Genomic DNA, 27,939 nt, shown 5'->3' on the forward strand with positions numbered 1-27,939 from the left:
GGTTCCAGAGGATAACCATGAAGAACCCAGCTAACCCACGGCTATTTGTAACTTGTTCTGATAAGCAGTCATCTCATTCAGTTTCTCCACAGATCCTGCCTGACCCTGGACAGATCTGTTTTATTTCCGATTTCAAGTATCCACAGCACTCTGCTTTTTTGTGTGCCTCCCAATGCCCTTCAGCCCAAGCCTGGCCTGAGTCTGCAGGTGACTCCAGTCTCACACAACAGGGTGGACAATGAAGCTTCGAGGTTGCCAAACCAGAACAGATGGGCAGTGAATAATGGAGGGTCCCAGAAAAGGGAGCAAAAGCAGAGAATCTTGTTAATTATGTTCAGGATCAGAAAGTGTGGGAACTCTCTCCCACTAGGCAACAGACACCAATTACAGTGGAAACTATCAAGGCCACATTAAGTATGGGTTTTCGTTAACACGACCTTCAGGGTTACTCACATAAACAGGTGATTTACAAATCGCCGAAGATCTGACTGAATGCTGGAGCAAGTTCAAGGTGCCGAAGGGCCCCTTCTGGTTCTTGGGTATAGGTTTGAGGGGACTGATGGGGTCCTCCTGTGTAACAGACTCAAGAGGTCACATGGCCTTGTCCCAATGATCTGAAGCCCCAGTCCATGTCCTGTTACAGCTGAAATGCTGAATATTCTGTTTGTTACTGAAGACTTGGTGAGGATTCTGCCACAGTTCTCTCAGTGTTATTACACTAGCATTGGCTAAGGTTTGTTCAAACACAGGGCAAACAGAAATAATAAGCCCAGCATGAATTAATACCATTTACACTGCATTTTTATCATCACAAACCCAGAATTGTTCATACTGGGGAAGAGAAAAGAAAGCACTCCAATTCTCTAACAAGTGGATTTCAAATATTATTTACAGCATTAAAAGATGCAATTATGGCTTTTAAATTATGATTTATGACAAGCAGTTTAGAGCAGACTTTGAGAAGCCAAAGTATGTTACGTTTTACCCAGAAATGAGGAACCTAAAAAATAAGAGACTGTTTGAAAAAGTGACCAATGTTTTATAAACCCGAGTTATTTAGACTTTGACCTTTTTCAGGCAGAATCAGACCGACTAAACAGAGCTTCAAGTATTCAATCCATTTTAAGTAAAAGGAACATTATGCTAAAGGCAATGTCTACAAACCGGATTCATGGGAAGATGGACAGTCACAGTGTGAAATTTTGTTCTATTGTACAGGAAAATAAAGCAGGCAGGAAGGTTCCAGCTCATCTTCTAGCCGGGATTTTTCCTTTCTCCCAGGAGCCGCTACACATTGACTGACAATACCGTGAAATAGAGAGTCTGGGTGCTGCAGTCAACGTTGCTCTGTTTGGATTGGTCTTTGTGTCCTCCACATTCACGGGAGGGACTGTACAATGAACCATCTGTCGGAGCAGATCTCACGCCCTTCAGCTTTCCTCAGCTTTTGCGCCTGTCTCTTTGCTGGTCTCTCCCTCTGCCCCCTTCTTATGCTTTCGGATGTGTTTGTATTTCTCCACGTACCCTTTCACAAGGTTAGCCACCTTGACTGGGTTAATTTCACCACTCTTGCTGTGGCAGATCTGCAGTGTGATACAAAGACAGTTCTCAAACCTTGTGCTAAAACTTATTTTCCAGTTGACACACAGCGGTCCCTGGCATTCTCTGCGGAGATTGAACGTGCTGGGTTCAGCCCGCCACTAGTCCGACCCCGAGGGAGTGATTCTACTGCTGAATTCTGGATGTAATAAGTACTTGAGCAGCACTTATCCTGGTCTTGCTCAGTACAATAACCCCTTGTCCAACACCACATAGTAACTGGATCATAATTTGAACCTGCTGTCTGTGGGTCCTCACTGTGTACAAACTGACTGCTGTGATTGTCCCCTTGGAAGGAACTCATTTGCTGAATATGATCCCACAAGAGAGACAAACATCAAAGGCAGCAGGTTCTGGAGTGGGAAGGATTCAAAATGCCACACTCCTGCTTCTCCTGCTCTGGTTTTCTTTAACTGCCCATCAGTTGTTGGGCTGAAGGAACGGTGGAGGGGAACCACCTCCCTGACTCACTGGCAGAGGGTTTGATAGAAGAGATAATGTGGGATTGGAGTACTATAGCACTCTAGTGAAGACACTGTACCAGCAAAGATCCAGACACAAGTTCCAATCCCACCTCGGCAGCTGGGAAATTTAAACTGTTTATTTAATAAATCTGAAATAAAAAGCCGGTGTCAGTCAGTGACCATGAAATCACCAGATCATCATAAAATCGATCTACTTCACTAACAGCTTTTAGCAAGAGAAGTCTGCTGCACGCTGTACATGTACTGTGGACCCACACAATCTGGTTGGCTCTTAACTGCTCTTGGAATGGTCAACAGGCACTCACGCGAAGAATGCCAGCTTTAGCCAGCGGCCACGACAGACAGAAAAGGAAGAAATGGGTTGGAGAACAGATGCTTCCCTCTCCAAATGATAGCAGTGAACTGCTGGGGATTCTGGTACACCTAGTCACTCCATGGCCATCTTTACTGGCGACAGATTCTCAAAACGGCCGTGCCAGGCATGTTCTTTTACTTTTAAATTCAATGATCAGATTAACAGTCAACAAACCCTGACAGTTCAACATCCTAATTAGCCACTGGTCCATCATTTGATGATGTGGATTCCACACTACCGTCTATGACCAGTTGGACTCCACCAATATACAAGCCTGCAGCTGCAGGATATTGGGACTGGCTGCCAACACATGTCCGACGGGCCTTACCTTCTGCACTGCTTTACGCAGAATCTCTTTGTACTCTTCTTTGGTGATCTCTTTATTCTGGTAATACGGCTTTAATGCTAATTTAGCCTCTTCAACAGCTCTCTCCTGCACATGAAGTTTCTTTATATACTGAAAGGGAAAGCAAAGGGTTTAATACCAACACTTTCCCCAGCCAGTCATAAACCCTACATGTGCCAGGAGGGTGACTGGAATTAAGATACACATCAGCCATAAGGAGCTGTACAGCCTCTCCCTCTGTGTGAGTGGCTGAATCAGCTCATCATTCTCTTTGGAACCGGCTGAACGTTCTCCCCTTGTGGCGAGAAAGATCACACGCAAGAAGAAAGTCCTCAACTGGAAAGAAAATTTAGAAGAGCAGACAAAAATAAATCTTAACCAGGGATTCACACCAGTGAAAACTACTGTAACAAACAGACAGGATAAAGCTAGTTCCAACATGACTGTCATATGCAGCTCCAGTGAGGCCGTCCAATGATGCACTGGCCATGTCTGGGAGAAGGACTGACTTACCTTTAAAAAACAAGGCTAAGTTATACAATTAAACAAAAAACTAATACATAACAGAGACAGCTTCAAGAACTACAACAGAAGCAGGTAGTGTTTAATGGAACAACTGAAACTGTAGTTAAACGCATCACAGCTGTTTAACTCCTGACAGATATCAATGCTAAAAAGCACATTTGGTAGGAGCTAGGTACACTGGAAAAATCAAAATTATCTGAAAAACTGGGCAGGTGTTCACTGTTCTAACCATTAAGCCATATGTTGGGGTTAGAATCTGTGGTCACAGACGAGACCTTTGCACGTTCACCTAAATGGGGGAGACGGAGCTTCAGGATTCAACTGTTTGTGACTGGGCTCATATTCTATGTGAAAATTTCTTGGATCAAGCCACCAATTGATGTGAAATAATTAGCATGAAATGGCAGCACGTCTGGAAGCAGCCTCTTCTCCCCAAACGATAGGCTATGGAATTAGTCTGACAGTGTATAACAGGTGTTTGCTGTCCTGGAGCATTCCCACTGTTGCCTCATGTTAAGGACCTTTAAGTCTTGGACTGGGTGCTGAGGAGATTTACTAGGGTGGTGTAAAGAAAAGGGACCTCAGTTAAACAGATTCTCAGAGTAAATAGAACAGTACAGCACAGGAACAGGCCCTTCGGCCCACAATGTCTGTGCTGGACACAATGCCAAATGAATAAATATGGAGAGAAAAAATGAGAGTGGGCTGGAAGAGAAGATGTGGAGCACTGTTCCTGCAGTCAGGGCACTGTACCTATGGTCAGCTTACTTGGCTCTGACGTAACGTAGTCAACAGGAAAACGTGGTGATCTAAAGGTGATGCAGTGGTGCAGCTGGTAGTGCCGGAAACACAAGACACTGCAGACGCTGATGCAAAATTCCCAGAGACCCTGCATCAGTCCCTGAAACGTCGACCATCCCTTTGCCTCCACTGACTGCTTGCTGCTGGGTTCCTCCAGCAGTTGATTTTATGCAGCTGGAAAAGCTGCTCCCTCACAGCTCCGGACACCCAGGTTTGATCCTGACCGGTGACCGCCTGGATTTACCCTGGCTGCGCCAGCTTCCTCCCACATCCCAAAGATACGCAGGTTAATTGGCCACTGTACATTATCCCTGGTGTAGGTGAGTGGCAGGAGAATCGGGGGGAATTGGTGGGCGCATGAGAGAGAATTGGTCAGAGCAAGTACAATCAGCACAAAAACTGACCCTTTTAGCCCACCTTGTCCATGCTGCCTATCTATGCTCTACACCTTTCACATCCAAGCACCAAAATAATTGATGGGAATGCTCAGTGACAGCATACATTTAAAGGGCCTACTGGCCTCTTCCTATGTCATAAGAAAATATGAGAAAGCCAAAGTTATCCAGGAATGAAAATCCTGGTCCAAGAATCATCAGTGGCTAAGCTAAATCTCTGGGAAAGGTGAAATTAAATCCATCATTAAAAGGGCTAAGGTAAATTATGATCAGGTCCAGAATAAACTCAGTGTCCAAATGCAAGCATTTATTTTCAGAATTTATGGAGAAGATTTGGTAAATTGTCTTGGGGTGGTAATTGAGTTAATGTTTCTAAGAAACCTGCTCAGAAGAATTTGATTAAGGAGAGAAAAGCTGCTGTGGGTCAAGCAATGTTTCAACCGATGAGACACCAGTCCATGTGGAGAAGACGCAGGGTTCGAGCCCACCCTTCCATGAAGCTGACCTTCTAGATAGGCTCTGTGTAGGATCTTGGAGCTGGTCTGTGCAAACTTTTTGGTAGCACGGTGGTCAAGTTACTGGACTAGTGTTCAGAGGCCGAGTCCAGTAACCTTCAGACATGAGTCAAACCTCACCCTGGCTGCAGGAGAATTTACATCCAATAACTAAATAAAGCTGGAACCTAAAACTGGTGTCAGTAATGGGTACGGTGAAGCCACCAGACTGTTGTAAAAACCCAGCTGGTTCACCAAAAGTCACGGGTGGGTGACTGCTGTCTGTACCCAGTCTGGCCTACGTAGAATACTACAGCACAGTACAATGTTGTGCCGACATTTTATCCTTTTCTAAGATTTATCCACTCCTTCCCTCCCACATAGCCCTCTATTTTTCTATCATTCATGAGTCTATCTAAGAGTCTCTTAAATGTCCCTAATGTATCTGCCCCCACACCCTCTGCCAGCAGTGCGTTCCACGCACCCACCACTCTCTGTGTAAAAAACTTACCCCGACATCCCCCTTATACCTTCCTCCAATCATCTTAAAATTAAGTCCCCTCTTGTTAGCCATTGTCGCCCTGGGAAAAAGTCTCTGACTGTCCACTCGATCTATGCCTCTTATCATCTTGTACACCTCTATCAAGTCACCTCTCATCCTCCTTCTCTCCAAAGAGAAAAGCCCCAGCTCACTCAACCTATCCTCACAAGACATGCTCTCCAATCCAGGCAACATCCTGGTAAATGTCCTCTGCACCCTCTCTAAAGCTTCCACATCCTTCCTATAAAGAGGCAACCAGAACTGAACACAATACTCCAAGTGTGGTCTGACCAGAGTTCTATAGAGCTGCAACATTACCTCGTGGCTCTTGAACTCAATCCCTCGACTAATGAAGGCCAACACTCCATACGCCTTCTTAACAACCCTATCGATCTGCGCGGCAACCTTGAGGGATCAATGGACGTGGACCCCAAGATCCCTCTGTTCCTCCACAGTGCAAGAGTCCTGCCATTAACCTTGTATTCTGCCTTCAAATTCGATCTCCCATAGAACCATAGAACACTACAGCACAGAAAAACAGGCCATTGGGCCCTTCTAGTCTGTGCCAAAACGTTATGCCACTAGTTCCATTTACCTGCACCCATTCCATAACCCTCCAGACCTCTCCTGTCCATGTATCTATCCAATTTATTCTTATAACTCAAGAGTGAGCCCACACTTACTACATCAGATGGCAGCTCGTTCCACACTCCCACCACTCTCTGAGTGAAGAAGTTCTCCCTAATGTTCCCCCTAAACTTTTCCCCTTTCACCCTAAAGCCATGTCCTCTTGTACTTATCTCTCTTAATCTAGGCGGAAAGAGCCTACTAGCATTAACTCTGTCTATACCCCTCATAATTTTGTAAACCTCTATCAAATCTCCCCTCATTCTTCTGCGCTCCAAGGAATAAAGTCCTAACCTGTTCAATCTTTCCCTGTAACTCAACTCCTGAAGACCCAGCAACATTCTAGTAAATCTCCTCTGCACTCTTTCAATCTTACTGATATCCTTCCTATAGTTAGGTGACCAGAACTGCACACAATACTCTAAATTTGGCCTCACCAACGTCTTATACAACCTCACCATAACATCCCAACTCCTGTACTCAATACTTTGATTTATGAATGCCAGGATGCCAAAAGCTCTCTTTACAACCCTGTCTACCTGTGACACCACTTTCAGGGAATTATGTATCTGAACTCCCAGATCCCTTTGTTCCTCCACACTCCTCAGTGCCCTACCATTTACTGGGTATGTCCTATCTTGATTTGTCCTTCCAAAATGCAACACTCACACTTGTCTGCATTAAATCCCATCTGCCATTTTCTGGCCCATTCTTCTAGTTGTTCCAGATCCCTCTGCAAGCTTTGAAAGCCTTCCTCGCTGTCCACTACGCCTCTAATCTTAGTATCATCAGCAAACTTGCTGATCCAATTTACCACATTGTCATCTAGATCATTGATATAGACAACAAACAACAATGGTCCCAGCACAGATCCCTGAGGCACACCACTAGTCACAGGCCTCCAGTCTGAGAAACAATCATCCACTACCACTCTCTGTCTTCCCCCACACAGCCAATTTCGAATCCAGTTTACAACCTCTCCATGGACACCTAGTGTCTGAACCAACCCCCCATGTGGGATCTTGTCAAAGGCTTTACTGAAGTCCATGTAGACAACATCCACAGCCTTTCCTTCACCTACTTTCTTGGTAACCTCCTCGAGAAACGCTACAAGATTCGTTAAACGCGATCTACCACGCACAAAGCCATGCTGACTATCCCTAATCAGCCCTTGGCTATCCAAATACTTGTATATCCAATCTCTCAGAACACCTTCCAATAACTTACCCACTACTGATGTCAGGCTCACTGGCCTGTAATTACCTGGTTTACTTTTAGATCCTTTTTTAAACAACGGAACTACATGAGCTACCCTCCAGTCCTCCGGCACCGCACCCGTGGCTAAGGACATTTAAATATATCTGCCAGGGCCCCTGCAATTTCTACACTAGTCTCTCTCAAGGTCCGAGGAAATATCTTATCAGGCCCGGGGGATTTATCTACCTTTATTCGCTGTAAGGCAGCAAGCACCTCCTCCTCTTTAATCTCTATATGTTCCATGACACTACTACCTGTTTCCCTTCCTTCCATATCCACTATGCCAGTTTCCAGAGTAAATACTGATGCAAAAAAACTGTTTTAAGATCTCCCCCATCTCCTGAGGCTCCACACATAGACGACCACTCTGATCTTCTAGGGGACCTATCACTTCACACTTTTCCCGGTTGAACTCCAGACTCCAGTACATGTGACTCCAGACCCAACAACATGATTCACTCTTACCTCAGGGATGAACGATGTTGGAATTCTCAGCAACTGCCACATCCAGTGAAGGAATAAATTTGACAAAACTTCATTCATCGCTCTCCCTTGATTTCTACCCTCCTTTTCACTTACTTCCTGAATTCCTTCCCAAAAGCTGCCACTGGATCTACTTTCAGTGGCTGCTCAGAAGGTGCATCTCAAGCCACAACAATGTGCTGCGTACCAAGAGATTTCCTCTGCTGCTTTCATTCTGGGGAGATGGAATCCAAACTACTGCAAGGAGCGGATGTGCTGGAATTTTGTTTTTTTAAACAAAACACAACATAAAGCTAATGGATTAACACTGCATGAGGACACAGTGTCAGCAGGGAACCACAGAAAGCATAAGCAGCACAAAACACAACTTTTCAGGATCCAGCTGCCGAAACCCAACCTCCTGCATATTCCAAACAAACAAATGGTGTGAAGCCCCATCAGGAGAGTGAGAGTTGAATGCAGTATACCCGGAGTGTGTTCACACTCTCTTACATTCTCGTTCTGAGTTCTGTCCTCGCAGGGCTTGTTATCAGCATCCACATTCCCTTCCACTTGCGATACGTGTGTTTCAGGAGCCGGAGCCGGAGCCGGAGCCGGAGCCGGAGCCGGAGCAGCAACAGTACCAGCTTGGTAGGTGGGCTGTGGGAGTAACGGAGGCACAGGAGTGGAGCCAATCAGAGGGATGTTCCCCTGCATGATGTAGGGAGGGGCCGGCTGGCTGACTGGTGCGAACGGTGGTGGATGCAGCGGTGGGAACGGCGGCATGAATGGAGGCGGCATGTTGAGTTGGTTAAAGGCCTGCAGGAGGGAAAGGAAAAGAACTTAAGACGGTGAAGAGTGACACAATAGGCAGGCACAGGGTATGTGGAGACTCAATCAATGCCTGTAACATGTCAGCAGACAGCCAGTGTATCTACAGCAGACACTACTGACTGGGGCAGCTCTCTACATGGTTTCAGAACCAAAACCCTGAGCACTAGTTCCCAAAAGACCCGTTTACCGCACCAGTCATCACACCAGCCTTCATCGTGGTTGACACTGAACTGAGCCTGGGCCCATTCCACACTCAGCTCAGCAGGTACACACTGGCTGGTCCACCAGCAGGAACTTGTGCCATTCTCGGTCTGGGGTGTGGGGGATGTTGACCAATTGACCCAGTACTGCCAATGCACGAGGCTGTAGGGATTCTTGGGCCAGGAAATGAACGACCAGTGCAGTCAGGATGCTGCGTATTGCTAGAACAAACAGAGAGCTTTATTCTGCAATGGACTGTGCAGCAATACACACTGAACGGCTGGAGTAGATCAGACTCCACCTCCCAGCAACAAAGATAACCAAGGAAGTCCAGTACAACAAGCAGCAAGGAAATATTCACTGTTCTGGCCTTCAGTGAAGAAACCCAAGAGGGGGTGATCGACCCCTGTACACTTCCAAATATACATTCACGTGGGGTCAAGCCCGGCTTTGATTAAAAGAACAGAATTCTCCCTGTCCACAGGCCCAGGACTGGATACGAAGTTCGACAGAAGCAACGAGTCAATTACTGTAATCTCACACCCTCTGGTGGCCAGCTGAAGAATCACTGACACTGACACCACTCCTTCGAGTGGGGAACAATGCAATGAGTTAGTGGGCAGGAGAAAACTGGTATACTCTAATGGAAGGGAAAGTATTAAGGTCCACAGAGAAAACTACATAAGGCCAGGTAGACTTTTGGGAGTTCAATCCTCCCAAAAGTGTCACACTTAAATTCCATACCATATACCATAATGCAAGAAACCAGAGTTGTGGACACAGCTCAGCACATCACGGAAACCAGCCTCCCCTCCATAAACTCTGTCTATACCTCTCACTGCCTCGGTAAAGCAGCCAACATAACTAAAGACCCCCCCCACCCCGGACATTCTCTCTTCTCCCCACTCCCATCGCGTGGAAGATACAAAAGCCTGAAATGCAGATACACAGCAGCACATGGTTCACCACCAACCTGAGGTGGAAACAGACCGGGGAAAATAGGCGGAGGGATCATATAATTTGGTGCTGGAGGTTGGAAGATCGGCACTTGGTTCGATGGTTGACTTGTTTCTGGAGGTTTCCAGCTGCTTTCTTTGTTATATCTGTGCGTCCTGTAGGACATTGGAGTCCCTGCAAACAAACAAAGGTCACCATAAAGCCAAGCCCTCTTTCCATCTTGCAACATATAATCTGAATAACATACTCATGGTATGATTTTAAACATGGGTATAACCTTAAACATAGGCTTGACCCTAAACGTAGATTTAAGGTGAGCAGTAGAGGTTTGGAGGGGATCTGAGGAATAATTTTTTCAGCCAGAGGGTGGTTGGAATCTGGAACGCACTGCCTGAGGTGGAGGCAGTGACTCTCACAATATTTAAGAAGCATCTGGATGAGCACTTTGAATCACCAGGGCATTGTAGGACCAAGTGCTGGTAAATGGGATTTGTCCAGACGGGACTTCCTGGTTGGCACAGACATGGTGGGGTGAAGGACCTGTTCATGTGCTGTATGACTCTAACACTCAGTTGAGTATGGATTAGTGTCTGCAACTGGTACTTGCACCCAGGATTCTGTATGGGACATCATCCACGCTGCCACAATTAAACATCAGTCCAAGGCCAAAAGAACTGCCAATTCTGGGAGATTTTGTCACGTCACCTCCTCCCTCCAAACAGCTCGGCAGATGGTCATTAATGATGGATGCAATATCCTGCACTCTCTCCACTGGTCCTTTCTGGACAGTTGGTGCATCAGGTCCTCTGTCTGAAAACAGTCTCAATGAGCTGACGAGCCAAGTGGTCTTGCAATGAGGGGTAGGGTGGTCACATAGCACAGAAACATGCCTCTCGGCCCACCGAGTCTGCATTAACCACCGAGAACCCAGTTACACTGACCCCATTTTATTCTCCCCACATTCCCATCAACTCCCTCCAGACTCTACCACATTAGGGGCAATTTACAGTGACCAATTAACCGAACAATCTACATGCCTTTGGAGGAAGCCCATGAAGTCACAGGGAGAACGTGCAGACTCCACACAGACAGCATGGGAGGTCAGGATTGAACCTGGGTCACTGGATCTGTGTGGCAGCAGCTCTACGTCGACACCCCACTGATTACTGGTGGAACTGCACCAAGATATCACCCTTAAAAATATCAAGGTAAGTCTTTAATTTAATCTTTTAAGAATGCTCTTGTCACTGCTTGATCGCACTGGCTCATGGCTGATCTAACTTGAAACTTCAGGGGTATGAGGAAAGATTACACAACCTAAGGTTACATATATGCTGAAATTAAGCAAGTTAAATGGTGATTCAGTCAAGATGTTTTCAAGGTATGAAAGGGAACTGATTAGAGAGAAATTATCAGCAAGGAGTTGAGGTCTTGGGTGTGTGGTCTAAAAATTAGAGAGAGAATTTCAGGAAAGAAGTTTGTATAGATGTTCTATTATTAACTTTAAATCTGAAGTTGATATTGTTACTAGTCTTGGTCTCTCTCATTGCTGTAGTCTGTAAACCCGAAGGAGGGAATGAAACTTCTTCATCACTCACACCTAAGTGCACCCAGACTGCCAGTTATGTCCAGAGCAGGAACGTTTAGCTGGAATGGTCTAACAGACGTTGACACATAAAAAGCTTACAGTGCCACTCTGTTTACATGCTTTTGTTCTAGGAGTCTAAAGAGAACTAATTGGTCATCCTGAACACTTGACAATTGGATTGTCCAGCTGGTGTTATCTCAGCAATCATCCACTTGGCATTTTAAGCACCTTCTTAGCAGAAAAAGGACAGTAGGTAGTTTCCTTGCAGTTTCTGGACAGTGCCACATCACCAACAGGAGCAGTCAGGAAGGATGGATTTGCTTTGCCTCGGCCAGTATAACACACTGTCTGATGGGTACTGGTTCGAGTGCAGTGTCTGGGCAGGGGTCAATGCTGTTTGTAATCTCCTCACTGACTGAGATTCAGCAAACCGGTCCTGCTGCTCAGAAGGGAAGGGAGGAGAAGAGGAAGGCAGTAGTGATAGGGGACTCGATAGTCAGGGAAACAGATAGGAGGTTCTGTGGCAGTGAGCATGAATCCCGGATAGTACGTTGCCTCCCAGGTGCCAGGGTCCGGGATGTCACTGATCGGGTCCACAGGATTCTAGAGCGGGAGGGAGAACAGCCAGAAGTTGTGGTTCATGTTGGTACCAACGACATAGGTGGGAAGAGGGATGAGGTCCTGAAAAGTGAGTTTAGCGAGCTAGGCAGAAGGCTGAAGGACAGGACCTCGAGGGTAGAGATCTCAGGATTGCTGCCAGTGCCACGCGATAGTGAAGGTAGGAATAGGAGGAGATGGCAGATAAATGCATGGCTGAGAAGTTGGTGCAGGAGGGAGGGTTTTAGATTTTTGGATCATTGGGATCTCTTCTGGGGAAGGTGGGACCTGTACAGAGAGACGGGTTACACCTGAACCTGAGGGGGGCTAATATCCTTGGGGCCAGGTTTGCTAGGGTGGTTCAGGGGGGTTTAAACTATATTGCGAGGGGGAAGGGAACTGGAGGAGTAGGTCAGAGGAAGACGGGGATGGGGAAAAGGCAGATCTGACAGGTAGGGAGGCTTTGAGGAAGGAGAAGTAGAGTACAGGCTACAAAAGTAGTAAGATGGATGGGCTAAAGTGCATTTACTTGAATGCGAGAAGCATCAGGAATATGAACACCGGGACAAATTTATCCCTAACGTCCTGCAAAAGATCCCTGAACATCAACCACATCTCCATAGTACATTGCCCTTCAAAAATGTCATCCCAATTTACACTCCCAAGTTCTCGCCTTATAGCCTCATAATTCGCCTTTCCCCAATTAAATATCTTCCCGTCCTCTTTGCTCCTATCGCTGTCCATGACAATTCTAAAGTACATGGAGCTTGGATAAGTACATGGCACTATGATATTGTGGCTATTACAGAGACATGGCTGACATCAGGGCAGGAATGGATATTGAATATTCCTGGTTTTCAGTGTTTTAAAAGGGATGGGGGGGAGAAGAAGAGGAGGAGGGGTGGCGATACTGGTCAGGGACACTGTTACAGCTGCAGAAAGGGTGGATAATTTAAAAGGATCCTCTCTAGAGTCAATATGGGTGGAAGTTAGGAACAAGAAAGGGGCAGTTACCCTCCTGGGAGTATTCTATAGGCCCCCCGGTAGCAGCAGGGATACTGAGGAACAGATTGGGAGGCAGTTTTTGGAGAGATGCGAAAATGACAGGGTTATTATAACGGGAGACTTCAACTATCCAAATATTGATTGGCACCTACTTAGTGCCAAAGGTTTAGATGGCTGCAGTTTGTTAAATGTGTCCAGGACGGATTCCTGACACAGTATGTTGACAGGCCGATTAGAGGGAATGCCATATTAGATCTAGTTTTAGGTAATGAACCGGGTCAGGTGACAGATCTATCGGTGGGTGAGCATTTGGGGGACAGTGACCATTGCTCCATAACCTTTAGAATTGTCAATGGACAGGGATAGGAGCAAAGAGGACGGGAAGATATTTAATTGGGGAAAGGCGAATTATGAGGCTATAAGGTGAGAACTTGGGAGTGTAAATTGGGATGACATTTTTGAAGGGCAATGTACTATGGAGATGTGGTCGATGTTCAGGGATCTTTTGCAGGATGTTAGGGATAAATTTGTCCCGGTGAGGCAGAGAAGGAATGGTAGGGTGAAGAAACCGTGGGAGGTGGAACAACTAGTTAGAAAGAAGAAGGCAGCATACATAAGGTGTAAGCAGCAAGGATCGGACGGGGCTCGTGAGGAATATAGAGTAGCAAGGAAGGAACTTAAGAAAGGGCTGAGGAGAGAGAGAAGGGGGCATGAAAAGGCTTTAACGAGAATCCCAAGGTTTTTCTCTTGTACGTAAAGAGCATAAGGATGGCTATGGTGAAGGTAGGTCCAATTAAAAACAAAGGTGGGAAGATGTGCCTGGAAGCTGTGGAAGTGGGTGAGGTTCTTAATGAATACTTCTCTTCAGTATTCACCAAGGAGAGGGGTCTTGATGACGCTGAGAACAGTGCAGGTGAGGGTAATGTTCTAGAGCATGTAGATATCCAGGGAGAGGATGTGTTGGAGTTGTTAGAAAATATTAGGAGAGATAAGTCCCCTGGGCCTGACGGAATATTCCCCAGGCTGCTTCATGAGGCAAGGGAGGAGAATGCTGAACTGTTGGTTAGGATCTTTGAGTCCTCGTTGTCAACGGGGATGGTACCGGAGGATTGGAGGGTGGCGAATGTTGTCCCCTTGTTCAAAAAAGGTAGGAGGGATAGTCCAGGGAATTACAGACCAGTGAGCCTTACGTCTGTGGTGGGTAAGCTGTTGCAAAGGATTCTAAGAGATAGGATCTATGAGCACTTGGAGAAACATGGACTGATTAGGGACAGCCAGCATGGCTTTATGAAGGGAAGATCTTGCCTCACAAGCCTGATAGGGTTCTTTGAGGAGGTGACCAGGAAGATTGATGAGGGTAGTGCAGTGGATGTGGTCTACATGGATTTTAGTAAGGCATTTGACAAGGTTCTGCATGGTAGGCTTCTTCAGAAGGTCAGAGGCCAATGGATCCAGGGAAGCTTAGCCGTGTGGATTCAAAATTGGCTTGCCTGTAGAAAGCAGAGGGTTGTGGGGGAGGGAGTGCATTCGGAATGGAGGGCTGTGACTAGTTGTGTCCCACAGGGATCGATTCTGGGACCTCTACTTTTTGTGATATTTATTAATGACTTAGATGAAGGGTTGGAAGGGTGGGTTAGTAAGTTTGCAGATGACACAAAGATTGGTGGTGTTGTGGATAGTGTGGAGGGCTGTCGAAGATTGCAGAGGGATATTGATAGGGTGCAGAGCTGGGCTGACAAGTGGCAGATGGAGTTCAATCCAGAGAAGTGTGAGGTGGTACACTTTGGAAGGACAAACTCCAAGGCAGAATACAAGGTAAATGGCAGGATTCCGGGCAGTGTAGAGGAGCAGAGGGATCTGGAGGTTCATATCCACAGATCACTGAAAGTTGCCTCGCAGGTGGATAGGGTAGTTAAGAAAGCTTATGGGATGTTAGCTTTCATAAGTCATGGGATCGAGTTTAAGAGCCGCAAAGTGATGATGCAGCTTTACAAAACTCTGGTTAGGCCACACTTAGAGTACTGTGCCCAGTTCTGGTCACCTCATTATCGGAAGGATGTGGAGGCGTTGGAAAGGGTGCAGAGGAGATTTACCAGGATGCTGCCTGGATTAGGGAGTATGGATTATGAGAAGAGACTAAAGGAGCCAGGGCTGTTCTCATTGGAGAGGAGGAGGATGAGGGGAGACATGATAAGAGGTATACAAGATATTGAGAGGAATAAATAGAGTGGGCAGCCAGCGCCTCTTTCCCAGGGCGCCAATGCTCAAAACAAGAGAACATGGCTTTAAAGTATCGGGTGGGAAGTTCAAGGGAAATGTCAGAGGGAGGTTTTTCACCCAGAGAGTGGTTGGTGCATGGAATGCGCTGCCTGGGGTGGTGGTGGGGCTGATACATTGGACAAGTTCAAGAGATTGTTAGATAAGCATATGGAGGAATTTAAGTTAGAGGGATATGTGGGAGGAAGGGGTTAGATAGTCTTAGGTGTGGTTTGAAGGGCGGCACAACATGGTGGGCCAAAGGGCCTGTATTGTTCTATAGTTCTAAACCAATGCAAAATGATAATTGTTCAAAGACGGACCAGGAGGGGGAGAGGAATCGGGGACTGACACTCAGAAATGCACACCAGGGGATAAAAATACAAATGAGCAGAACAGTGGAGATTGACTGAGAAAATTAACTGCAGAGAAACACATCTACGTTAATGGATGTCATTCTCAAGGACATTTATAGGCCATTTCTAATTGATCTTGAGAAGGGGTGATGAACCATCAGGCAAAGGTTCTCCCACAAGGTCTGGGGTTTATACCCAGTGACAGTGAAAGACAAATGATACGTTTCCAAATCAGGATGGTGTGCATCTTGGAGGGGAACCTGCAGTGGTGGTGTTCCCATGCACCTGCTACCCATGTCCTTTATAGTGGCAGAGGTCATGGGTTTGGGAGACACTTCTGAAGCAGCCTTGATGCATGCAATGCAGCCATGGTATGCTGGTGGTTGTGTTGCTCTGAATAGCATCGTTTAAGTCTTATTGGAACTGTGTTCACTTACACGTAGATAGCATTCCATTAAGCTCCCAAGTTGTGCCTTATAGGTAGTAGGAAGGAGAAACAAACGACTGCAGACACTGGAATCTAGATGAAAAACACGATGATGCTGGAGGAACTCAGCAGGCCGGGCAGCATCCGTGGAGAAAAGCAGGCGGTCAACGTTTCGGATCAGAACCCTTCTTCAGGTCCTGACCCGAAACATTGACTGCCTGCTTTTCTCCACGGATGCTGCCTGGCCTGCTGAGTTCCTCCAGCATCATCGTGTTTTCCATTCAGGTAGCAGAAAGGCTCTGATGTGCCTGGAGGCAAGTCGCTGAATGTAGGACACCCAGACTCTGCAGTCACTGTACCTACATCCCATTTACACTACGTTATCTCGGTCTTACTGCATGGCTGCTACATCTGCTGAGTTGCAAATTAAATAAACGTTGTGCAAATCATCAGCGAACATCTCCAATTCTGACCTTACAACAGAAGGAAGGTTCTTGATAAAGCAGCTGGAGATGGTAGGGCCCAGAACTCCACACTGAGTAATTCTTGCCATTATGTCCCGGGGCTGGGAAAATCGACTTCTAACAATATAACCACCTTCCTTTGTCAAAGCCACTGCTGAGTTTTCCCCTCAGTTCATACTGACCAGTTTTACCAGGGCTTTTTGCCCAGACAATCACTCTTACCGCTTCAATTCACCTCTTTGATCCATGTGTGGACCAAAACTAAAGTGAGGTCTGGAGGCAAGTGACCCTGGCGATAACCAAGTTAAGTGGCAGTGAGTAGAGTTTTGGATAGTACCGTTGAGATCTTCCAAAGTTCCATCCATTACAAACGTGATGCGATTTCTACACCCAACAAACAACCCCCACCTCCAGTTTCGACATTATTCATATGCATTGAAGAGGTATAACTTGAAGCTCATTTTGTCAATGTAAATATAAAGGTATGCAGTTAATAATACTGACAGAAAACTTTGTGTGTTAGTTCATAATCCTGCACTGATATCAGATTAAGCACCACATTAATGACATTGCCGCTATCAGGAGGAAAGTCCTGGAAGGTTTAATTACATTTTGGCTTTCAGTTCAAGCTGGCTAAATGTGAAGAATCAGTAACTGTACTGTGATCAGAATTTCAAGTGCAGTAACATATGAAGAAGATGTCATACTCACTTGCAGGCCTCCCAGAGGGAGGCTCATCCTTCTCTGTCTCCAAGTTCCAAGTTACTCTCTTGACAAGAGGCTTGGCTTTCACTCCAGTGTTTTGTGAAGCTGGTTCAGTCTCTGCCTTTATTTTCACAGGGTCTGTCGACTGCAAGAGTGGGATCACTCCACATTCCTTACTACTCTCTGTTTTCACTGATCCCAGCCTTTTCTCTGAGGATTCATTTCTAACCACATCAATTCGTGTTTCCTCTTGCTTAGTTATGCTGTTTGAAGCAAGGCAAACAGTCTCTGGCTTTGGACCTTTCTTCTGGAGGCACACATCTGTTGCAAAGCTCTCTGCCTGCTCACTCTTAAAGGAGGTTACTGCCTCAGTACTTGGAGGGACAGAGCAGTGTAGCTGCTCAGTTGTACTTATGCCCACAGATTCTTTTTGATTGTCTACAGGTGTCACGGGTTTAACATCTACTGGTGTCACGGGTTTAACATCTACTGATGTCACGGGTTTAACATCTACTGATGTCACGGGTTTAACATCTACAGGTGTCACGGGTTTAACATCTACTGATGTCACGGGTTTAACATCTACAGGTGTCAAGGGTTTAACATCTACAGGTGTCAAGGGTTTAACATCTACAGGTGTCAAGGGTTTAACATCTACAGGTGTCAAGGGTTTAACATCTACTGATGTCACGGGTTTAACATCTGCAGGTGTCACGGGTTTAACATCTGCAGGCGTCACGGGTTTAACATCTGCAGGCATCACGGGTTTAACATCTGCAGGCATCACGGGTTTAACACCTGCAGGCGTCACGGGTTTAACACCTGCAGGCGTCACGGGTTTAACACCTGCAGGCGTCACGGGTTTAACACCTGCAGGTATCGCTGGTTTAGCAGAGTTTGAAGTGTCAGCTCCAGCAAAAGGTGCATCAGGTGCAGCGGGAACAGGTAGGGGAAATGGTTCAGCTTGAGGCCTCAAAGCATCTTCATTTATTGTCAAAGGTGCACTCTCCTCTTCTTTACTGAGACCAATCAGGGGAATAGAAACCTCATCTGTGACAGCATGTGCCTGATAACAAGGACTTCTCATTCGGAAATACTTGGAGGAAACATTTTGACTTCTTGTTTCCATTTCAGTTTGCCTTGTCTGTGTGCCGGAACTTTCCCAAACACAATCAACTGAAGCAAAAATATCCACGTTGTTTTCTCCCAAGTTCTCACTTTGGTAGCTGGACTCTTTGCTTTGCTCAGGAAGTTCCAATTGTTTTGATTCTTCTTGTACTTTATCACTGTGCGCCATTGATTCTTCTTTTAGGACTATTGGATGAGAAGAGCTCTGATCAACAGGCAAATCATTAACACCCTGTGGGCTCTCAGCACTACAAGAAATTATTAGCTCCTGCACTAAGGCATCCCCCTCGGAAGATTCTGGTTTGGTGGAAGGTGAAGCTTTCTTTTGCTCTTGATCCTTCTCACCAGATATTACTTTCTCCTGAGAAAAAATCCGTCTTCTTTCGACTTCCGGGGCTTGCCACTTTGACTGTGAGCCCCTCTCTCTAGACCTTGACCTACTCTGGTCCCTTGACCTCGAACGAGTCCTTGATCGAGTCCTTGGTTTCCTTCTCTCTTTGGATCTCGATCGAGTTCTTGATCTTCGTTTTTCCCTATACCTAGAAGACCTTCGCTTCTCCCTTGAACTTGATCTAGTTCGTGACCTCCTCTTATCCCGTGAGCTGGATCTAGACCGTGATCTCCTTTCTCTAGAACTAGACCTGGACCAAGACCTTGTCTTCTCCCTAAATTTAGGCCATGGCTTTTTCTTATCTCTGGATCTAGAACTGGATCTTGAACGTCTTCTCTCCCTTGACCAGGAGGTTGACCGCCTGCTTCGTCTTTCATACTGTTCCCGACTTTGTTCCCGTCGGTACTGCCTTCTTCTGCCTTTCTCGCTGCTGCTTCGGGAGTGTTTGTAAGAACCTTTGTGGTCCTTTGATCCTGAGACTTTCCTCCTCCTCTTGCGGCTGTCAGTAGACGCATCAGAGGATGAGCTGCCTGACCTTCGTTCTCTTGACCTTGATCTAGAACGTCTTCCCTTCTTTTCCCTGCATCTCTCCTGTTTCATTTTCCGTCTCCTGTACCTGTCAGAGCCGCTGGACCGAGACCGTGATCTGGACTTTGATCTCCGTCGTTCTCTCGAATGTGATCTCAACCTTTTCCGCTCCTTTGATCTTGTCCTTGATCTGTAGCCCCCATGACTCTCGCGAACCAAATTCTTGCTTCTACGTCGGCTGTGAGAACTTGATCTTGACCTTGAGCGAACCTTTGATTCAGTGTGGACTTTTTTATCAGCTCTGTTTCTTAGGTCATTTTCTGAAGAAATATCTACATCAGTTCTCATACTAGTGGGAACAGTCTTGTTAACTACTTTCAAAGTCCCTTCATCAGAACATGCACAAGAAGAAACACCATCACTGTCTGCATTAACTGCCTGTTGCTCAGACTTGTGTCCACCTTCAGACATTGAAAAGCTGCAATACCTTTGGTTTCTGTGCATGTTATCCCACTTGCTCACACTGGACTCAGCACTCAATTTCATATCCTTGGCTTCAGCAGTAACTTGAGAGTCACCAGAAGCTTCCAAGTCAGAGTCCAAAGTGGGTACAGCAAAAGAATCATGAGCATCAGGAGCCTCAGCTGGGTTTTCTGATCCTCGAGCTTCAGTTTTGATCTCACAAGGTTCAGTTTGTTGTGTGTAGGATAACTGTGCTGCATCAGAATCAAAATAAAGACTTAATGTTTCATCTCTGTGTTCATCTCCTACTGACACACCATTGCCAGGGCTAGATGCTGGAGAGTGACTTTCAGATCTTGACTCATTCCTATCAGGGGTGGAATTGGACGAACTTGGGTCAGAACCCGTGGGTTCAAAAGGATCATATATATCATCTGCACTTTTTACATTTGGCTGCAATGGTGAATTATTGCCTTTTTTACCACAGAGCTGAATTTCATCATCTGTGGGTTCGAATGGGTCGTAGGCATCCAACTTAGGCAGCCTTGCTGAATGGTCAGTCCCACTCATCACCTTTATACAATTTTGAGCAGACGAGCTGGGAACTGCGTCCTGAGCTCGGAGCTTTCCCTGGAAAATACTGGAGGAGTTGGCCGAGCTTGAGGCAAGAGAAAACTGAAGTCTTTCCTGGAATGGTCTTTCACCACTCTTTTCCAACGCCGTAGAGCCTGCAGCCTGAGTAGTCTGGTGACTGCCCACGAGTCTGTTTATACCAGCTATTCCATTACCTTGTGTATTACTACCGGTCTGACTCTTGATCTTTGGTATTCTAGGGAATTCAGATATATCAAGCCTCCTAGGAGCTGGTTTCGGTGGAACTCGGTTCAATGTGCCCACGTTGTTTTTAATATGTAAATTGGAGGCACTATTTAACCATCTGAAAGGTGTAAAGCCACTGGTACCCTTCTGATTGTCCCCTGCACTTTTACTAGGTGCTCCTGTCCGTTGTGTAGCAGAGAACGAAACAGATTCTCCAGGCCTGGGGCCAACGGATACCTCAGGCATGGGAGTAAACGTTCCTGAAAAGGCAGGTCGCAGATTGCTGGATGCCGCTTGCTGCCGTGGATTTGATGGGAAATCAGACGTTGATGGAAAAGTAGTCGAGGCAGATTTCTTGGTAGTAGTGAAACCAGCAGTTTTCCAATCCCCTTTTGGGGCACTTGTAGAGTTCCCTGAGTTATAAGCACTTGTTGACGAACACCCACTGGAAGTCTCATCTGTTCTGCTGCTACCTGACGGTAACAGCGTACGTTGGCCCAATGCAACTGCAGAGACGAAATGATAACATTAATACATAACCAAACACAATGATAAAGCATGCTCTGCATATCAACGCACAGGTAGCCAGGGAAAGAGTGCGTCTCCTTAGGGACCAAAGGGGCAAACTATGTGTGGATGTGAGCAAGATTCTAACCGAATACTTCTCATCTGTATTCACCAAGGTAAAGGACTGGAAAATGGTAAGTCCAGCAAGCAATACGTTAGTCTGGAGAAGGATGAGGTGTTAGATGTCATGGGACACATAAGGGTTGGTAAGTCCCCAGGGCTGGATGAGATCAGTCTGAGGTTAGAGTCATAGAGCTCTGTAGCACAGAAACAGACCCTTTGGCCCATCTAGTCCATGCTGGCCTGGTCTTCTGCCTAGTCCCTTCTACATGTGCCTGGACCATATCCCTCCAAACCCCTCACATCCATGTACCCATCCAAACTTCCCTTAAATGTTACAACTGAACCCACATCCACCACTTCCGCTGGCAGCTCGTTCCACACTCGCACCTCCCTCTGAGTGAAGAAGTTCCCCCTCAGATTCCCCTTAAATATTTCACCTTTCACCCTAAACCTATGACCTCTAGTTCTAGTTTCACCCAAACTGAGGGGAAAAAGCCTGCATGCATTCACCCTATCTATACCCCTCACAATTTTGTATACTTCTCCCCTCATTCTCCTGCGCTCCAGGGAATAAAGTCCTAAACTATTCAACCTTGCCCTGTAACTCAGGTCCTCAAGTCCAAGCAACATCCTTGTAAATTTTCTCTGCACTCTTTCAAGCTTACTGATATCTTTCCTGCAGGTAGGTGACCAGAACTGCACACAATACTCTAAATTCGGCCTCACCAACGTTTCGTACAACTTCAACATAACATCCCGACTCCTGTACTCAATGCCCTGATTTATGAAGGCCAGTGTGCCAAAAGCTCTCTTTACGACCCTATCTACCTGTGATGCCACTTTCAAGGAACTATGGACCTGTATTCCCAGGTCCCTTTGTTCTACTGCACACCTCAGTGCCCTACCATTCACTGTGTAAGCCTTACCCTGGTTTGTCCTCCCAAAGTGCAACACCTCACACTCGTCTGCATTAAATTCCATCTGCCATTTCTCAACCCATTTTCCCAGCTGGTCCAGATCACTTTGCAAGCTTTGATAGCCTTCCTCGCTGTCCACTATGCCCTAAGAGGATCAAGGGAAGAGGTTGCTGCAGCCCTAATAGAGATTTCTGTATCTTTGTTAGCCACAGAGTGAAGTGTCAGAGGACTGGAGGATAGCTAATGCTGTTTCTTTATTCAGGTAGGGCCGCAGGGATAAATCAGGTAACTACAGGCCACTGAGCCTTATGTAAGTGGTAGGGAAATTATTGGAGAAAATCCAGAGGTATTGGATTTATATAGATTTGGAAAAACATGGGCTGATCAGAGATAGTCAGCATGGCTTTGTGTGGGGGAAATACTGCCTCACTAATCTGATTGAGATTTTTGAGGAGGTAGGCAGGCACGGTAGTGTAGTGGTTAGTGTAACGCTATTACAGCACCAGTGACCCAGGTTCAATTCCGGCCGCTGTCTGTAAGGAGTTTGTACGTTCTCCCTGCGTCTGCGTGGGTTTCCTCCGGGTGCTCCGGTTTCCTCCCACATTCCAAAGACGTACGGGTTAGGAAGTAGTGGGCATGCTATGTTGGTGCCGGAAGCGTGGCGACACTTGCGGGCTGCCCCCAGAACATTCTATGCAAAAAAAAGCATTTCACTGTGTGTTTCAATGTACATGTGACTAATAAAGATATCTTATCTCTTAACTAAGAAGATTGTTGAAGACAGGGAGGTAGATGTTGTCCATGTGAACCAGTGAGGCATTTGACAAGGACCTGCTGAGATAGGAAGCAGAGGTTTGGTGGAAGGATGCTTTTCTGATTAGAAGTCTGTGACCAGTGGTGTACCACAGGGATTGGTGCTGGAACCCTTGTTGTTTGCGATATATGCTAACGATTTGGATGTATGAACACACAGAACATGCAACACTACAGCACAGTACAGGCCCTCTGGCCCACAACGTGCCGACATTTTATCCTGCTCTAAGATCTATCTAACCCTTTCCTCCCACATAGCCCCCCCCCAACCATTTCTCTATCATTCACGTGTCTATCTAAAAGTCTCTTAAATGTACTGCTGAGGCAGACCAAATTTGGAATATTATGAGCAAGTTTGGGCCCCATATCTAAGGAAAGATGTGCTGGCCCTGGAGAGGGTCCAGAGGAGGTTCACAAGAATGATCCTGGGAAGAAAAGGCTTCATGGATGAGGAGTGTTCGATGTCTCTGGACCTGTACGATGGAGTTCAGAAGGACGAGGGAGGATCTCATTGAAACCTACAGGATACTGAAAGGCCTGGATAGAGTGGACGTGGAGAGGATGTTTCCATCAGTAGGAGAGTCTAGAACCACAGGGCACAGCCTCAGAATAAAGGGACATCCCTTTAGAACTGAGATGAGGAATTTCTTCAGGCATAGGGCTGCGGAGGCCAAGTCATTGGGTGTATTTAAAGCGGAGATTGATAGGTTCTTGATTGGTGAGGGGGTTAAGGGTTATGGGGAGAAGGTGGGAGAATGGGGTTGAAAAAAAAATCAGCCATGATTGGTGGAGCAGACTCGATGGGCTGAATGGCCCAATTCTGCTCCTATGTTTTACGGTCTTAAGTGATGGGCTTAAGGGTCCATTCCTGTGCTGCACATCTCTATGACAAAACTTTCGCTAACTGCTACAATCAATTACTTCGAGAGAGGAGGTAAGTGGCCACTGGGAGTGGGCATAAACTGGAAAGAGTCATAGTTATACAGCACAGAAACAGGCCCTTCGGCCCAACTCACCCATGCTGACCAAATTGCCTAACTGAGCTGGTTCCATTTGCCTGCGGTTGGCCCATATCCCTCTAACCCTTTCCTATCCATGTACCTGTCCAAGTACCTTTTAAACACTGCAATTGTACCTGCCTTTACTACTTCCTCTAGCAGCTCATTCCAGATACTCACCATGTTCTGTGTAGAAAAAGTTGCCCCTCAGGTACCTTTCAAATCTTTCCCTCTCACTTTAAACCATCCACCTTGTCTACACCCCTCATGATTTTATAACCTTCTATAAGGTCACCCCTCAGCCTCCTTCGCTCAAGGGAAAACAGTCCCAGCCTGTCCAGCCTCTCCAGTTCTGTAAACATCCCTGAAAATCTTTTTGCATCCTCTCCAGTTTCATGACATCATAATGAGTGAAATGACAGCTATAAGAGAACTACTGAAAATACTTGGCTCTGGGATCACTGAGGAGCCAGAAAATAAAACGATGCTCGCACAGCAATTTTCACTAATTGAGACAGGTGAAAGTTTTTTGGGCGATGCTCAATATTTTGAGACCGTATCCACCCGGTGCTAGACTCCTCAGTTGGAGAAAAGTCCTTCCCATTTCTATCCATGGGCAGGCACGGCAGTGTAGCCGTCAGCGTAACGCTATTACAACGCCAGCGATCCGGGTTCAATTCCAGCCACTGTCTGTAAGGAGTTTATACGTTCTCCGTGTCTGTGTGGGATTCCTCCGGGTGCTCCGGTTTCCTCCCACATTCCAAAGACGTACAGGTTAGGAAGTTGTGGGCATGCTATGGTGGCGCCGGAAGCATGGCGACACTTGTGGGCTGTCCCCAGAACACTCTACGCAAAAGATGCATTTCACTGTGTGTTTCAATGTACATGTGACTAATAAAGAAATCTTATCCTGCTGGGTCCTCAAGAAATTTAGTATGTTTCATTGAAAGTCACTTCTTCTAAACACTTGCCTTCTCAGTCTCTCCTCATGTAACAAATGTGCCCACCCTAGGTACCAGTCTAGTGAACCCTTTGCTACACTCTTCTATGGCAAGAACATTATTTTTTTAGGCAAGGAGACCAAAATTGTACACAATATTCCAGGTCTCACAAATGTAACAATAGTAAGGTATCTTCACTGCTTTACTCAATAAAGCCAGCGTACCATTTCTGCCTCAGAAAACAAACTCTTGGAGGAAGTCAGCGGGTCAAGCATCATCTGTGGAGGCAGAGGGATAGTCGACATTTCCACCGAGTTCCTCCAGTTGTTTTTTGCTCCAGATTCCACATCTGCAGTCTTGTGTCTACCAGCTTTGCCTGCTGTGCCTTCATGTTAGTTTTCAGATGTATACACAAGGAACTCCCACCTCTCTTTGAATTTCAACATTTCCCAACCTCAAACCAAATACATCCAGCATTTCTGTTTTCCTATTAAACCTCACACTTCACTCCATATGCCATGCTCTTATCCACTAAGTCAGCTTGTCTACATCACTTTGAAGGCTGCTTTACAATTACAACAATTAAAAGACATTTAGACAGGTATATACAAGGGAAAGGTTTACAGGGATATGGACTAAATGCAGGGGAATGAGACTGGCTCAGGTAGGCAACTTGGTTGGCATGGAGCAGTTGGGCCGAAGGGCCTGTTTCCATGCTGTATAATTCTATGCCTCTTTACACCCTTCTTCAAATTCCCACTTAGTCTTCTCTCATCAGGGAACTTGGAAATATTATATTTGATTCCCTCTGCAAATTGTTGATATAGATTATGGGTAGCTGGGGCCCGAGCACCGACCCTTGCAGTAGCCCACTACTCACAGCCCATCAACCTGAGAGGGATCTGTTTACTCCCACTCGTTTTCTATTTGTTATACAGGGAAACAAACAAAAAATTTAAGCAGCACTTTATTAAAAATACAACTTGGTTCAAGATAAATTAATCTGTTCTGGTTTAGGGAATACCTTTAGCCTTTAGGGATCCATCCCTATTGATCACAATGTTGGAACTATCCATCAGGAGAACGTTCTGCTCAGCGAGGATATTTGCCAGCACATCAGGTACAGGCACGGCTTCTGGTTCTGCCTCCTGCGCCACAGCTGGTAGTCGCCCATTACTGTCACACAGGAAAAACAAGGTTAAACCTCTGTTTAAACAAGGACCAATTCACTTTACTACAAGCCCCACTGTCCGGAGGTACAGAAGACTTTCAGGTACCTCAGGAGCACCTGTGAGAGTTTCTACCTTGGAGGAGGACACAAACTCCGCTGCCCGCCAAGACCATGAGCCAACCACAGAACCTTCATTATGCACTCAGCAAGAGTCAGAATTGGGGTGGGCGGGCCCCAAAGCTCTGCATTATGATTAATGACGATACATTACACACACAAACGACCTCTGCACTGTGCAGCTTCGAGAGCTGTGGAGGCTTCTAATGGAGTAAGTAGGGACACATTGCTTTTCTTTGGCAAGTTGGTAGTTAGCAGAGGGCAGAGATTTAAGGTGACTGGCAAAAGAACTAGAAGTGAGTTGAGAAAGAGCAGGACTGGGACCAATCACAGAACTTTGTTCAGGCAATCTTTGGTGCTGTACCACAAATGTCTAGTGATTTCTGGTGATTAAAATTGAGGATACACTTTGCCAGGATCTTCAGCCAGCAAAGAAACTTCACAGCCGGATCAACAATTCCCTCTCGGATTTAAACCTCTGAATTCAATATTGTATCAACAAGTTTGTCTGTAGTGGTAGGAACACAAAGCATGTTTTTTTACTTCACCATTAACATAAGAAGACATTAGGAAATCTTGAGTGAATTAAATGTAAGATAAGAGGCTTTCCTGAACAATGGGCAAGTATTAATTTAAGAACCCAAAGATATAGGATGGGACAGTGTTGCCTCACAGCTCCAAGGACTCAGGCTCAGCCCTGGCCTTACATGCAGTGCGTGTGTTTGGAGTTTGCTCTCCCTGTGGCAGTGTGGCTTTCCTCTGGGTGAGGCAGTTTCCTCCCATATCCCAAAGGCATGCCAGGGGGTTCATGGGCTACCGTAAAATACCCCTTGGTGTAGGTAAAAGAAACAAAGGGGAGTCAATTGGGTAGGAGAGAGAAAATATGTTGCAGGGTAATAGGGAGAAGAGAATGGGACAGACGGGATTTCTCTGCTTGGAGTTAGCATGCAACTGACCAAGTGGCTCTTTCTTTGCTGTAACAAGACAGAAAGAAATGCATCCTGATGGCCAAAAACAAGGCTCTGGGGACACACGAAGAAAGAAACAGCAAAGGTCCTAGAACTCGTACATCTGTGCGAGTAGAGATGAGCCGGTGGGTTGAAGAACGGGCAACCCATAACCGAACTGAAACACACGATTAAACCCACGCAATCACAGGTTAGTTAGTTTGATGCCCGTGGCTAGGAAAGAATTAAGAACTTTAATATTACTGAGTAATTAAAAACAGCCGACAGATTTTAGAAAGAGAGATGGTGCTGAACAGAACTCTGACACACTGAGAGAGCTCAGTTAGAGTGAGAATGGGTCTTTGAATATCCCTGTTGCAGATGGCCCAAGCAAGCTGCCAATCACAGTTACAATAAACTAACAGCATTGCTTACCTTGCGATTTTTACAGAAATGGGTCGGGCGACTGGCCGATGAGATCGCAGGGCTGAGCGGGAAAGCATCCTTCTCTTGTTACTGAGGGGGGACCCAAGGTTTGTAGTGTCACCATACACAGGTTCAGCAGCACTGAAAGATAGCAACCCATTCCACACCATTTAGATTTTACACATTTTAAAATATTGATAATATTATATAGAAATAATATGCAACAACTTATACTGCAGCGACCAACTTTCCACACCATCCCTTCTACAAGGCAAGAGAACTTTACTAAATACCCTGGAACAAAATGAGAGTCTACAATCTAGGAAGAATTAGCTCGTCATCTAAAGAAGCTTACTGTAACCAAACCAAATCAA

General features: G+C 46.1%; 1 protein-coding gene across 3 annotated transcripts in view; it reads right to left on the reverse strand.

The window, feature by feature from the left end:
• Nucleotides 1-785: 785 nt before the first annotated feature.
• The window catches only part of phrf1 (PHD and ring finger domains 1), a 78,923-nt gene continuing 51,769 nt past the window's right edge, over nt 786-27,939 (reverse strand). For all 3 annotated transcript variants that reach the window (XM_052029137.1, XM_052029136.1, XM_052029138.1), the window contains 7 exons: nt 27,575-27,706; nt 25,929-26,080; nt 17,284-21,111; nt 9,896-10,053; nt 8,401-8,706; nt 2,768-2,896; nt 786-1,583 (listed from right to left, as the gene is read on the reverse strand). In XM_052029137.1, the coding sequence (XP_051885097.1) occupies nt 1,431-1,583; nt 2,768-2,896; nt 8,401-8,706; nt 9,896-10,053; nt 17,284-21,111; nt 25,929-26,080; nt 27,575-27,706 (4,858 nt within the window). In that variant the 3' untranslated portion in view covers nt 786-1,430. The remainder of the gene's footprint in view (nt 1,584-2,767; nt 2,897-8,400; nt 8,707-9,895; nt 10,054-17,283; nt 21,112-25,928; nt 26,081-27,574; nt 27,707-27,939) is intronic.

This window comes from Pristis pectinata, chromosome 14, assembly GCF_009764475.1.
Source record: "Pristis pectinata isolate sPriPec2 chromosome 14, sPriPec2.1.pri, whole genome shotgun sequence".
Taxonomy (NCBI): domain Eukaryota; kingdom Metazoa; phylum Chordata; class Chondrichthyes; order Rhinopristiformes; family Pristidae; genus Pristis; species Pristis pectinata.